The 14,283-nt window shown below is 38.7% G+C and overlaps 1 protein-coding gene across 1 annotated transcript in view; it reads left to right on the top strand.

The window, feature by feature from the left end:
• Window positions 1-12,967, top strand: part of SH3YL1 (SH3 and SYLF domain containing 1) — a 36,834-nt gene extending 23,867 nt beyond the window's left edge. The window contains exons 6-10 of the mRNA XM_081797269.1: window positions 6-134; window positions 1,753-1,921; window positions 2,796-2,874; window positions 5,264-5,320; window positions 12,117-12,967. Coding sequence (XP_081653395.1) covers window positions 6-134; window positions 1,753-1,921; window positions 2,796-2,874; window positions 5,264-5,320; window positions 12,117-12,307 — 625 coding nt within the window. The 3' untranslated portion in view covers window positions 12,308-12,967. The remainder of the gene's footprint in view (window positions 1-5; window positions 135-1,752; window positions 1,922-2,795; window positions 2,875-5,263; window positions 5,321-12,116) is intronic.
• Window positions 12,968-14,283: the final 1,316 nt, after the last annotated feature.

The following is a 14,283-nucleotide window of genomic DNA, read 5'->3' on the forward strand; positions in this document are numbered from 1 at the left end:
TGCAGGAATTTAGAAGGAAACGTTGCCCTGAGAAGCCCCACTGCTGTCTTTACATACTGCAAATCCAGAGGACTCTTTGCTGGCATATCCTTAGAAGGCAGCTGTTTGATTGAAAGGAAAGAAACTAATCGAAAGTAAGTGCAAGCCACATAATTTTAACTGATTTCAGGAAAGTGTGGTGAGAAACATAATACTTCATAGATTCACATAGTTGTTCAGAGTTTACAGAGTAACCTTGTATATAATCTTTTTTAACACAGTGTTTGACTCTAACTGTGTATTTCTTTATTTAAAGATTCAATATAAAGTAATATGTACTTAGAGAAAATCTAGAAAACACAAAAAAATTACAAGAAAAATAAACCATTCTATCCCTTTAAGATTAACACTATTCACATTTTGCTTTATTGCCTTACAATGTTTTCCTAAGCATAATTCCCCTTGTTTTGCCACATATGATTGTAATCATAACAGATCCAATTATAAATCCTTTTTTTCCACTTAACATTATAAGAATCTTAAGTATAAGTTAATGGCTACATAATATTCTATTAGTCGGCTGTATCATTAAGTATATTTTTCAAACATCTGTAAAGGCACATAACAGTTACAACTTGTAGGTCAATCAAAATATTCCTATTATAAGAGGTTGTCTATTATTACACTCTGCCGTTGTCTTTCTTCCATAAAACAGAGATAAATTTTGATTTTTTAAAAAAGGGATTTAGAAGTACTTTAACAGGTGAAGAAGAACTTCTACTTTAAACTGGCATCTGGCCAGTTTTTCCCCAAACTGCTGTTCTAAATTTCTACTAAAATATGTTTGGCTGCTCAGAGAAAGAGAAAAGGCTGACCGACAAAGTGACTTCTTCCAGAACCTGGCAGATTCCCACTCACTGTGAGCCTGGTGGGAGTTGGTAATGCAGTGTGCTTAGAGCAGACACAGACCCCTGCTTGCTGACGAAAACCCTTATGAAGGTGACTGTGCAGTTCACTCAGGAGTTAATTGGCACGTGTGACGATATTCGTTGCAAGCCACAGCAACTGGAAATTAGGAGGGACGGGGAAAAATAAAGGTTTGCACAGCTTTATGTCTTACAAAGTCAAGAGAGATGTTTTTACTTCTGGTTTTATTAATTTGAGAAATTTAAATGAAGAATTCTTTTAGAAATTTCTGATTCTAGGCCTTTGGGAGACTTTCTCATTGAAGTTCACATAAATCCTGGATAAACTAAAACTAATATACTTCTTATTCAATTGCAGGGCTTCTAAATATGTAAGGCAAATCTTTATGTAATTTTGATACAAATAAACATTTTAAAGAAATTATAAAGCCATATTTGTTATTACATATTACATATTACAAAGCACTTTTTGTAAGAAACTTAAAAAATAAAAATCTGTAAAAATGTATGTGCTTCTAGGTATATTTTTGTAAGTGTAGGTATATTTGCATATACATGTTTATATATTTGTATGTGTGGGTGTTTGTATATATATGTGATTTGCTTTTTATATTATTGGAGGAAGGATATACATATCAGACAATTTATGGTGATTGGCTCTAGAGATGAGCTTGGGGGAGTGAATTTAGGGGTTTAACATGGGTTATGGCTTGTAGTTAGTGTTTGAAAAATAGTATATATGAAGTACGAGATGTGAGTAAATGCCTACACACAGGTGTGTGTCCTACTTTTAACTCTAGAAAAGATCTACGTGTATAAATGCTCTTAATTTGATATTTCTTATTAGATTTTATTGTCAAGACATCCGAGCTTATGACATTTTATTTGGAGAAATACCACGACCTGCTCAAGCAGAAGATCTTTATGAAATTCTTGATTCCTTTACTGAAAAGTATGAAAATGAAGGTCAACGAATCAACGCAAGAAAAGCAGCAAGGGAACAGAGGAAGCCTGCTGTAATGCTTGGTTTTTACATTTCTCTCAGCAGTCATAAGACACTTCTTTATATAGAATATTCTGTTCTTGATATCAGGTTCCCAATAACCACCAAACTTCCCCCATAACTTCATTTACATAAAGTTCTTTTAAAAATGTTGTATAACCTTGACATGTTACCTGTACAAAGTTCAAGGGGAAACATAGCTCGTTTTCCATAATTGCATCTCTCCAAGGACATGACCTGGTAATATTAAATAATGATACGAACAATGGCTGCGAATACTGAGGCCTTGAAGGTCAAGGGTCTTGTGCTCCGAACTCCAGGACACCCTCTCAGAGTGGATTGACCCCATGGTACCACGTGAAAACGGACACACAAAGCCTCGGTTGTCACTGCCCTCCCAGGGTTTGCTGAGCCAGTCACCAAGTGACTGAGGTGCCTGGATGAGGCAAGCTTCCCATTACAGAGGAGCACCCCCTTCAACGTATGCATGTGGCATCCAGTTCAACCAATTGTGGTCCAAAGCAGTGCACATGCATGTTTAGGGTGCTTTGTTAATAGGTGCATAGGATAAACTATGCCACATATATTCATTAGAAGAAAAAAGCCTGTATGCTCCAAGGTAAAAAAGTAGTTTAAAATTATGTGCATTTTTTGCGGCGCCTGGGTGGCTCAGTCGGCTAAGCGGCTGCTTTCGGCTCAGGTCATGATCCCAGGATCCTGGGATCGAGCCCCGCATCGGGCTCCCCGCTTAGCGGGAAGCCTGCTTCTCCCTCTCCCTCTGCCTGCCACTCTGCCTACTTGTGCTGTCTCTCTATCTCTCTGTCAAATAAATAAGTAAAATCTTAAAAAAAAAAAAATTATGTGCATTTTTTTTTTATTCCTCCCAGGCTAAAGAATTACCTCCGAAACCATCGCCAAGACCACAGCAGTCATCTGCACAAGTCCTGCTGAACTCCGGCTCCCAAAGTAAATATTTCTGTTGCAATTCAAATACAATTATAATTAAGCAATTATTAGATATTATTGTTAAGAAATCAAGCTGCATTGTTAAACTTTAGTGTCAAATAGAAGAACTAATGGGTGTTGAGGAGAAAAATAAATGCTCAGCGTCTTCTAAAGACAGAAGACAAATTCTCATTGCTGTAATTTGTGAAAGCTTCTGTTCTCATTCAGAAGATGCTTTCTCCAATTTACAAAGAGTTTTATCTTTAAAGTTTTTTCACTTATTTGTCATTTCTTCCAAAGATAGTTATCCTGCCGATTTGAAATGGGAACAAAATAAGCCTATTTTTCTTGTATACTTATAGATTTATATTCTGAATATTAAGTTTACCATATATTCTTGGGAGCTCAGGATTTCATAAGGTGGTTTTAAAATAGACCAGATTTATAAAGCACCAGGTTTTGGCCTCTACCCCTCTTTCCATTGCACGTTTATAGGACCGTCACTCTTGGAATCATGCTTTTCAGGCACAGAGGGTAACAGTATGTAGCAATATATTAAAGTAGGTGATGTTTCATGTAATAATCCACTGTTACTCATGAGCACTGTGCTGGGGCTTTTGAGAGTACAAAGATGAGTCCAAATTATATCCTGTCTTTGAAGAACTTTCAGTCTAGGAGGAGGGAGGATACCACATGTGGAAAAATAACTGCCATTACTGAAAGGAAGCACATGACCAGTTCTGGGAGGAGGAGAACAAGTATCAGAGTGCTTTAGAGGGCAGGAGGATGGTCCCCTCCTTCATGCTCTGTATCCACCCCCCCCTTCACCTGGGCATGAAATAGGAGTCACAGCCCTCACACTGGCTCCTGGCTAGGCCTCTAGCTTGCCTAAAAGTACCCCTCCCAGGAAGGTGCTCAGGAACTGCACCTGTCTTCTTCGTTGCCCACATTTCCTATAACTTAGCCTGTACCCTACTCTCCTGGGATGCTGCATCTTCTTCCAAAAGGGATGGTATTTCTGATTCATGTTCAGGTGATTAATTTACATACACTCATATTTCCAGTGAGTAACAAGATGTGGGCACTGAATCAATTTTTATTTTAAATCTGAGTGATTACATAAAATTTGACCTGTGTGTAAGTTTTAAAATACATAATGTTTCTGAAGTGTCCCCACTAGGAAAATAGATATCTTGTATGATGCACATATAAAAATCTTATGTCAGTTCCCTTAATATCACTTCCTTGTCAGTGTAGATTAAAAAACTACTCATCTTAACTTCAAGGAACCCCTTTCACTTAACAATGGAAAAATCTCAGAAAATTTGTTTTTTTGGTTTTTTTTCCTCATGAGCACGTGTTCTAAAACCTACACATCTCAACATCAACTTAGGTTCCCAGGCCCCTTGCTTGTGACAGCCTGGGGCTGTTGTTTCCCACTATGATCTCCTATCTTCTGAACCTTTCTTGTGGAGACGGATGGTGCCCTCTCCACTTTGCACAGTGATGACTGTGTCCTCACCGATTTACCTTTTGGTCTGTGCACATTTCTTTTTCTTTTCCTTTTTTTTTTTTTTTTAAGATTTCATTTATTCATTTGAGACACAGAGATACGAGAGAGAGGGAGAGCATGAGCAGGGAGAGGTAGAGGAAGAGGGAGAAGCAGGCTCCGCTGAGCCAGGAGCCCGATGTGGTGCTCATCCTAGGACCCTGGAATCATGACCTGAGCCGAAGGCAGATGCTTAACCATCTGAGCCACCCAGTCACCCCAATTTCTGACTTTAAAAAAAAAGCTTTTTTTTAACTCATGATGGAGAGTATAGTTATAATAATGATTCATATTTATACTATGATATTTAGATTCTATTATCCCAGAAAGAGATACAAGTTTTTAATTTAAATAACTGAAACTGAAATATGCTACAAAGTATGCCCTTTACAACTTTTAGGCTTATATTGAACAATTTTAGATATTAACTAAAAAATATACAAATGAACACATGCTGTTTAAAAATTATTTTAGGGGTTAAGCAAACAGCGATGTTTGAAAATCACTGGCTTGGGGGCTACAGACTTTTTTAAAATTCAGGTATCTTATGATTGCTTCTGGAAAAAAAGATGTATGTGTGTTATCCGTGAATGTGTAATTCCAAGGTCATGAGTTGTAGTTTCAGTGCTTCTAATCCTATAGATACCAGATATTTACCCTCTGCCTTATGGTCGGTGTACTTTCTGGGTTTATTCAGGCATTCCTCTTGATTTAAAGTGTGATAAAATAATGGTATTTCTATCAATCTTAGAGATTTAAAATACCTGCTTTGCAAGAGCAAGATTTGGCATTCTTGGCTATTTTATATACGATATGCTAATAAGTCTAATAAATGCCCCCCCCTTTTTTTCTGTTTTGCAGGTAACAGAAGCAAATATAAGCTCTACCCTGAACTTTCCAGCTATCAGGAGAGAGTTGGTAAATAAAATATCTATATGTTAAAAATGATTCATATCCATCTTATAATCACAAACTTTCTAATTAATATGGCAGTTTGTAAAACTCTCTGGGAAGAAGTTCAGCACTCCTTTGATTTATAGGATATGCACATGCTTTTGAGAAGTACTTCATTTAAAAAATGCTATGCTTTTGCTCTCTTACTTGCTTTTAATCTGAGATAAGGAGGGCGATGGGGAACTGTAAGAGGCACATGCTCAGTTACCTGCCAGGGAGCACCCCAGCTTGGGACTAAGTGCCGCTGACTCCCAGGGGCTTGTCCGAGGACCAAACCACAGGATCTTTTAAAATCTTGTCACGATAGAATGACAAGGTTTGTTCATTGTGAATTACAACTTCATCATCATCACATTTTTTCTGGGTTTTAGCCCCGTGAATATTTTTATATTTTTAAGGAATTTTTTTATTTTTCATGTTCAGATATTTTGCCATTATTGGGAACTACTTCGTAAAACTTACTAGGATTTGCCATGATGAAAATAGTCCCTCAACCTGTCTTACTTCAATATTCTTTAGAAAATGTTCCTTAAAGAATTAAGCAATTATTTAGAAATGTGAATGGGACACAAAATGAGGGCAAAGGTTAACCAGTTGTAAAATAGCCTGTTTATTTTTTATTTTTATTTTTTTTTAATTTTTTTTAAGATTATTTATTTATTTATTTGACAGAGAGATAGAGAGAGAGAACGAGTAGGCAGAGAGGCAGGCAGAGGGAGAGGGAGAAGCAGGCTCCCCGCTGAGCAGGGAGCCCGATGCGGGGCTCGATCCCAGGACCCTGGGATCAGGACCTGAGCCGAAGGCAGCCGCTTAACCGACTGAGCCACCCAGGTGCCCCCAAGCCTGTTTATTTTTTCACATCATCTTTTGTCACTGGGATCACAGAACCATCCTGGGTAAGGAAACTCCAGGGGCATTACTTGTTTCATGTAAACAGAGTGTCAAGGTCACTAAGTACCCATTTCTTTTTAAAATTTATAAAGATATTTCAAAAATGTCTCTTAAGCAGAGTTCCTTAAACAGAAGTCAACCTTTTCCTGATGGATTAGGGTTTCTGACTTTCCTTCTGCTTTCAGCCTGGTTCCCATCGTGTGGAGCCCACTTCTGGCCATCTGTTCTCGCAGGAGCCCAGGTGGAGGGAGTCCTGTGTTCAGAGACAGTCTGATGGCCTGGGTTTAACTGTGCTGTGGCCCCAGGCACAGTGAGAAAACTAGAGGCTTTTAAAAATGTATTTTGCTTTTGCGAATGTGATTTACAGCCATGGTAGAGATACTGAGACTCATAATTTGACCTTTGGAAACACATCCTTCAGAAGCAAAAGTGGTTAACATATAAATGTCTATACCCAAGTAGCATGGAGAATTTTATATAGTGGTCTTGGAAAGACTCTGTTAGAATTAGACCTACACTTAGGTATCCTGCAATTAAAGGGAATCTTAAATTTGAGGTCAACAGACAAGCTGAGTTGCTGAGGGAGAGGGGCCAGCAGGGACACTGAGGGACAAGGGACAACGGAGGCTGTGGTGACATGGGAACTGCAGCTCCTTTTCTCAGGGTTCTCTAGAGCGTGTACCTGCAGGCTGGGTGCTAGGGAATGTTAGCAATACCCCTAAAAGGCACTAAGGGCAGTGTGAAATTATAAGAAACAAATCCTGGGTGGGCTCTGGAAACAGGATCTGACTTGAACTCAATACTTTGACCACTAGCCGTGTGATCCACGGATAGTTACCTGCCTGTGGTTGGTCGGTCGGTCAGGTTTTTTTTTTATATTTGAGGGTAGGATGAGTTAAGTTGTACAAACAGTAGGTACTAGGATAATATTAATTTATTTTAGTCCTTTCTCCAAATATAAGGGAGTTTGAAGAAAAAAATGGAAAGGAAGATTTAAAGTCTATTTTTAAAATAAAACTTAACATGATTGTCTTTTTTTAAAAAGCAGCTGTGAAATCAGTTAAATTCTTACCAAGGACTTTCTCACATCCTGGCCAAGTATTGCTGCAGAGAAAAGGCACAGGGCACAGGCCTGAGCCTCAAGTTAAAACTCCTGTGGGCTTGCTCTCGACCTGTCCCGTACCCACTGACCAGCTGCACTTTTGCATGGGCTGTTGGGCAAAGCAGGAATTCTCCAAATTGCATATACTTTTGTTTTGTACCCTTTGGAAGCTCAACTGCATGGTACTTGGGCCTCTCAGCAAGACAGCCTTGCAACTGCACAACCTGGTTTACTGTACCTTTCTGTAACAGCCCGTGCCCTCCTGTGTCAGTCTTCACCACCCGCCTCCTATCCACCCTGTAATTTTCAGTGACAGTCTGGGCACATCCACTGTGGGGGCCATCCTGTGCTGCGTGGATGCCCTGGACTGAGTCACTCCATGCCAATAATACTCCCTTCCCAGTTGCAAGGACCACAAATGCTCCAGACATTACCTTTTGAGAACTGCTTTTCTGGTGACATCACCTAGTGGCCTTATCTGCCTCACTTTACCAATGATTCTCACCCTCTTCCAAAGGACGTGATCCTGAAAGTGACAGACCCCACACCTGACCTGGGGAGATGTGGGTACCAGAGTTACCCACATGCAACTCATCATTACATTAAATGTGCACAAAACCAAAGATGTGTTTGTTCTCTTACTTCTGCTTGCCTTGCAACGACCTTCCAAAGACTAGTGAGATTCCTTTCCCGGATCACGTCTAGGGCCGGATATGTTGGTTGCATATGGGTTACATTATGCAGACTCCATGGAGAAAGCAACTGGGAGTAACACAGTGACACTCTCTAGACCCAGCCTTGCTAATTAGGAGCCTCGGGACAGCTGCTTCCTGTTAAGTGTAGTCCTGATTTGGGAGAGAAAATAAACTGTATTTGAATTAAAGTTGAATATTATGATGAAAATGGCTAATTGCTTCAAAGAGCTTACATACTTCTTAAACACAGGAATATAAAACTTGAAGGCAAGGCTTCTGTGAATGCCAAGTATTTTAGTTGGCAGCGGGGCCTGTGTCCGTGGTCCCCAGGGGGCTCTCTCTTTCTGGAAGGACATACCTCCCTCCCGGAAGAAAAAGGCCCACCTTTTTTTTTTTTTTAATAAGCTATTTTGTGGGCATTAAACTTTTCCTTATGGAAGATATCTCTAATATTTATAGTGAAGAAGAACTTTAAGAACTTGAAGAAAAAACTAATAGTAGGGCATGGCATTGAGTGGCCTGTGGACTGTTACCTCCAGGGAGCGCCGGTCTTCATTCAGGCTTGGCTCACCACCTCGTGTTCTTGTGGATGAATTTTCCGCGAAACTGCTTAAACTCCTGACTCTTCTTTGGCACATCCCTGTCTGCCTATCTTGCCCATATTCTTCCCTAGCTCTCCCAGCAATGATTTCCCCTCCCCATTTGCCTCATCTCTGCTCAAAATTTGGGTGGGGGGAAAGAGGGATGTTGAATACCAACCTCCTCAAACCCCACAGCACTGCCTTCTTCTCTGCTGCATCTCAAAACCACCTGCTCTGTTCTTACACCCCCTTTCCCATCACCACTTTACCCTTAGTTCATTTGGAAACTACAATTCAGAGGAAACTGGACAACACCTAAATAGGAAGGGCAGGAACTGAACCAAGTCTGTGATCCTCTCTGTCTTTCATTCAGTTCATAATATCTTTCTTCCTCTAATTGTTCATCACAAAATATATTCCTAAAACCAGTAAGAACCAGTTCATTTATCAGTGGTTACCCAGGATCATCATCCAACATTCTTACTATTTGTAGAGTCTGGATAACTCAGTGATGCAGAAGAATATGCTAATTCTCCTTGAAAATGTGCCTGACAAAAGTGAAATGCCCTGATAAGTCTAAGTTCAATCTGCTGAACACAATTTAATACTTGCGTGGCTGCAGAGGGCCTTGGGGGATGAGGTCGGTGGTGATTCTGAGATTCGGATCTCGGCTCCTTGGACAGAGTGCCTCACACACCACTTGAGCTTGATGTTCTGTGATGCGGGGGTGATGGGACGAGGGACAGCCTGAGCACACAGCAAGGGCTGGCACCTGTCATCACTGCGATCACCCTCTCGTGCATTTTCCTTTGTACCTGGTACTACAGATGCACACACATATGGCCGCCAAGATGGCTGTGACTTCCAGAACATTCCCTGATATTCACTAGGACTCTTCTGCTTGCTTCTTTGTATTATCCAAGGTGCTTGGAGACACAAGAGAGGAGGAGCTACTTGAGGGTTTTCATTAAGTTCGGTTGAAAGAGGTTGAGCTTTATGTATGGAGGTGATAAATATAATTATTGATGAGAAAATGATGTTAGGAATGATTTTTTTCCTCTAACATCACCTTACATTCCTCTGATTTAATGACAAAGGGGCCTGTCAGGAGAACTTGCTGTGTGTCCCGCAGTGCGGGACCCCCGCTGCTTGTCACATACACGGTGATGAGTGCTCATTAATGTGTTGGCTGTCACTCAGCTGGTTTTGATGATATCCAGACGTTATCAAAATTCTACACTTCTGTGATATTCTTTTAACCTTCTTCGTTGAAACTGATAGACTACAAGTAAATATAGTATAAGATGTAAAAACAGGCAGAACATGTCTCTATGATAGAAAAACATAATGATACCAGGAATCCCTCGAATGTAATTCTGTTAGTTGTTATTAGGGTTATTTCTTGAGGAGAACTCAAAGAACCACGTGGCACATGCTTTTACAGGAAGAACTGCAGCACCATCTTGTGTGAACTACAAATTCCATGTTTTGGTCAACGTAGTGTAATTAAAGTCTTCACTTTTTATCACTTACTGACAAGCCAAATTTGGTTTATCTTTTACTATTATAGTATTATAGGTTCAAATAAGTAACTGGTTTTTAGAATTCGGTTATTTATGTTTTCAGTGTATCTGCACTAAGATGCATTTAACAAGCATCTAATTGCCTAATATGTGCACATAGTATGTGAAACAAATATAAAATTCCATGTAGCTGAATACACAGAAAGTATCTGTTTCTTTATATTTCTTGTGATGTTATACAGTTTATAATATTACTGTTTTTTACTCATATTAACTCCTCAATTCTCAAGGTATTTTTTTCCTAATACGATACAGACAATTCTACACATTGTGTTGAAACTCTTATTAAGCATATGCAGACATACTTCTTGTGCTAATTTGAGTTTTATCTCTGTTTTGAGAGAAAGTGTAAAGTAAGCGCAGAAATGAAAACAGCCATGAAGCCTATGGAAAAAATGTCTGCTGATGAATCGGCAAAATTCGTCTGAGCTGGAACCCTAAAAACCAAAGGCTACAGAGCATGGTTTTTGTTTTGTTTAACATTTTATTTTATTTTATTTTTCATCATGATAAATGTACTCTTTAACCCCCATCTTCCTACCTATGTCCCCTCTGGTAACCATAGTTTGTTCTCTATAGTTAAAAGTCTGGGTCTGTTTCTTGGTTTGTGTGTATGTCTCTCTTTTTTTCTTCCTTTACACATTTGTTTTGTTTCTTAAATGCCACATATGAGTAAGATCATATGGTATTTGTCTTTCTCTGACTGACTTATTTCCCTTAGCATAATACTCTCTAGCTCTATCCTGGAGCATGGTTTTTCAATTAAATATTTTATGATACAATCGTGACTATAAATGTGTTTTTCTCTAACAGCTACGATACATGAAAGCCATAATGACCATTCTATTAAAAGGGGAAAAATGTAAATACAGTTGACCTTTGAACAGCTTGGGACAGGGGGTTTAGGGGCACCAAACCCCATGCAGTTGAAAATCCACATATAACTTTTGATTCCCCCAAAACTTAACTACTAATAGCCTATCATAGACCAAAAGCCTTAACAAAAGCATAAATAGTAGGTTAACACATATTTTGTATGTTACATGTATTATGTGCTGTATTCTTATAATAAATGAAGCTAGATAAAATAAAATGTTATTAAGAAAATAAGGAGGGGGCACCTTGGTGGTTCAGTCAGTTAAGCGTCTGTCTTTGGCTCAGGTCATGATCTCGGGGTCCTGGGATTGAGTCCTGAATCAGGCTCCCTGCTCAGTGGGGAGCCTGCTTCTCCCTCTCCCTCTGCTGCTCCCCCTGCTTGTGCTCTTTCATGCTCTCTCTGTGAAATAAATTAATTAATTTTTAAAAAAAGAAAAGAAAGGCGCCTGGGTGGCTCAGTTGGTTAAGCGACTGCCTTTGGCTCAGGTCATGATCCTGGAGTCCCTGGATCGAGTCCCGCATCAGGCTCCCTGCTCGGCAGGGTGCCTGCTTCTCCCTCTGACCCTCCCCCCTCTCATGTGCTCTCTCTCTCTCATTCTCTCTGTCTCAAATAAACAAATAAAATCTTTAAAAAAAAAAGAAAAGAAGGAGAAAATACATTTACAGCATCATACTGTTTATAAAAAAAAAAATCCATGTATAAGTGCAGTTCACACCTGTATTGTTCAAGGGTTAGCTTGTAGTGTTATAGGTTATTCAAAATTCAAACAATTATAACCACAAATATTAGCTAAATACATAGTTAAATATATAATAATATGCAGTTTGACTTGTATGGATTTAGGAAACGTTATTACCAAACATTTGCTCTTTTTGAAGAAGAACATAAGTCTAATAATATGATGAAAATCACACAGACCACATGCTCTAAGGCATTAGAATATTAAGTACTGAAGTTAATTTATATCTTACCTTCCCAGGTTTCCCATTAAAAATGTGAATAATTTAAATACTTTTGTTTGTTTGTTTTAGGCAAGTTGAACCCACCCATAGAAGTGACGGCATTATATTCTTTTGAAGGTCAGCAGCCAGGGGATTTGAATTTTCACGCTGGAGACAGAATCACAGTTATATCACAAACAGATTCACATTTCGATTGGTGGGAAGGGAAACTTCGAGGTCAAACTGGCATTTTTCCAGCCAACTATGTTACCTTGAATTAAAGTTTATATAATTTTCTTCTTTGAGAATTTTAAAACATTTATTTCTCCACTGACAGGATTTACTCTTCAGTTATGCAATGTGTAATATAAATTTTAAAATACTGCTCTTTATAAACTTTTATCTAAATGTAAAAGATTTTTTTCTCTCTATAAATGGTTAACTTACATATCTTTAAATACTTTGTACTAATTTTATCACATATACTATTTAAAGTTAATATGCTCCAATTCCTATGGTCACAGTCCTTTTGTGTTCATTTTCAAGCATCACTAAACCTGTGATTGGCTCTGTATATGGTAATTGCTTATTCTAATTTGAGAATCTTAAGGGTAGGGGCATGAATACCAACTCAGGTATTTCTATTTGCAAAGTGACTAGAGAAGAAGGAATCAGCTTAAGGAAAGTATTACATAATCCTTCTAGTTTTAGGGACAAGCTACGATATGAATCCTTAAAAATGATCGTTATTCCTTCAAAAATTACATATATGTATATTGGTAGCAGAAACATGCTGTTGCAAAGTTCAGCCACTCTGCATTAAACAAAGATGACATTAACTTTTCTTCTGCATGAGGTTATGTTTATTCATTTCTAGTAGGAGAATCAACTTATGTTGACATGGCCTAGTTGTCTCTAAATAAATGTTTTTTAAATGATAAGTTAATGTCTTGATTTTGTTTTTCTTAGTTTCTTTGTGTAAAGTAAGAGGCTCTGTGGTTGGCCTGAAGGTTAAAACCCACCACTGTGATTGGCTGCCTAACTTGTTTCTTCTTGGCTTTACGAATATATACTTGACAAATACAGTTGTAAAATATTTAAAGGTTACAATGATGATTTGATACACATATACACTGTGAAAGGGTTCCCATGGAGTGAATTAACACATCCATCCTTTTACATATTTACCTTTTTTTTTTTTTTTTTGGTGAGAACACTAATGTTCTACTCTCTTAGCAAATCTCAATTATGTAATATAATATTATCAAACTTAGTCACCATGCTGTACATTAGACCCTGGAACTTGTTCCTCTTATACCTGGAAGTTTGTAGCCTTTGACCAGTATCTCTTAATTTCCCCCAACTCCCAGCCCCTGGTAACTACCACTCTACTCTCTGTTTCTGAGTTTGGCTTTTTTAGATTCCCATATAAGTGAGATCATACAGTGTTTGTCTTTTACTGACTTATTTCACTTAGGATAATAGTCCATCCGTATTTTCTCAAATTCCAGGATTTCCTTCTCTATGTTTATATTTCACATTTCTTTATCCATTCATCTGTTAATGAACACTTAGGTTTTCATATGCAAACAGAGATAACTGTGTTGTCTCTTCCCAATGTGGCTGCCTTTTATTCATTCCCTAACTGGAAGCCTCTATCTCTTACTCCCCTTCACCCCTTTTCTTTCTTTTTCTTGCCTAATTGACCTTATATGACTTCCAGTACTGTGTTGAATAGAAATGGCAAGAGTGAGCATCCTTGTTTGTACCTGATCCAGAGGAAAAGCTTTTACATTTTCACTGTTGAGTATGATGATAGCTGTGGGCTGGTCATATGTGTGCATGTTGTTTAATCTCCACATATTGATGAATTTTCCAGTTTTTTTTTCTTGTAATTGATTTCTACTCTTGTACCATTGTGTTCAGAAAAGATTCTTGATATGATTTCAGCCTTTTAAAATTTATTAAGACTTGATTTGTGGCCTGGTCTGTCCTGGAGAACATTGCATGTGCACTTGAGCAGAATGTGCATCCTGCTGCCATAAGATGGAATGTTCTGGGGCGCCTGGGTGGCTCAGTCATTAAGCGTCTGCCTTCGGCTCAGGTCATGATCCCAGGGTCCTGGGATCGAGTCCCACATCGGGCTCCCTGCTCGGCAGGAAGCCTGCTTCTCCCTCTCCCACTCCCCCTGCTTGTGTTCCTGCTCTCGCTATCTCTCTCTCTGTCAAATAAATAAATAAAAATCTTTAAAAAAAAA

Source organism: Leptonychotes weddellii, chromosome 10 (assembly GCF_054177405.1).
Source record: "Leptonychotes weddellii isolate Sample4059 chromosome 10, ASM5417740v2, whole genome shotgun sequence".
NCBI classification, from domain to species: domain Eukaryota; kingdom Metazoa; phylum Chordata; class Mammalia; order Carnivora; family Phocidae; genus Leptonychotes; species Leptonychotes weddellii.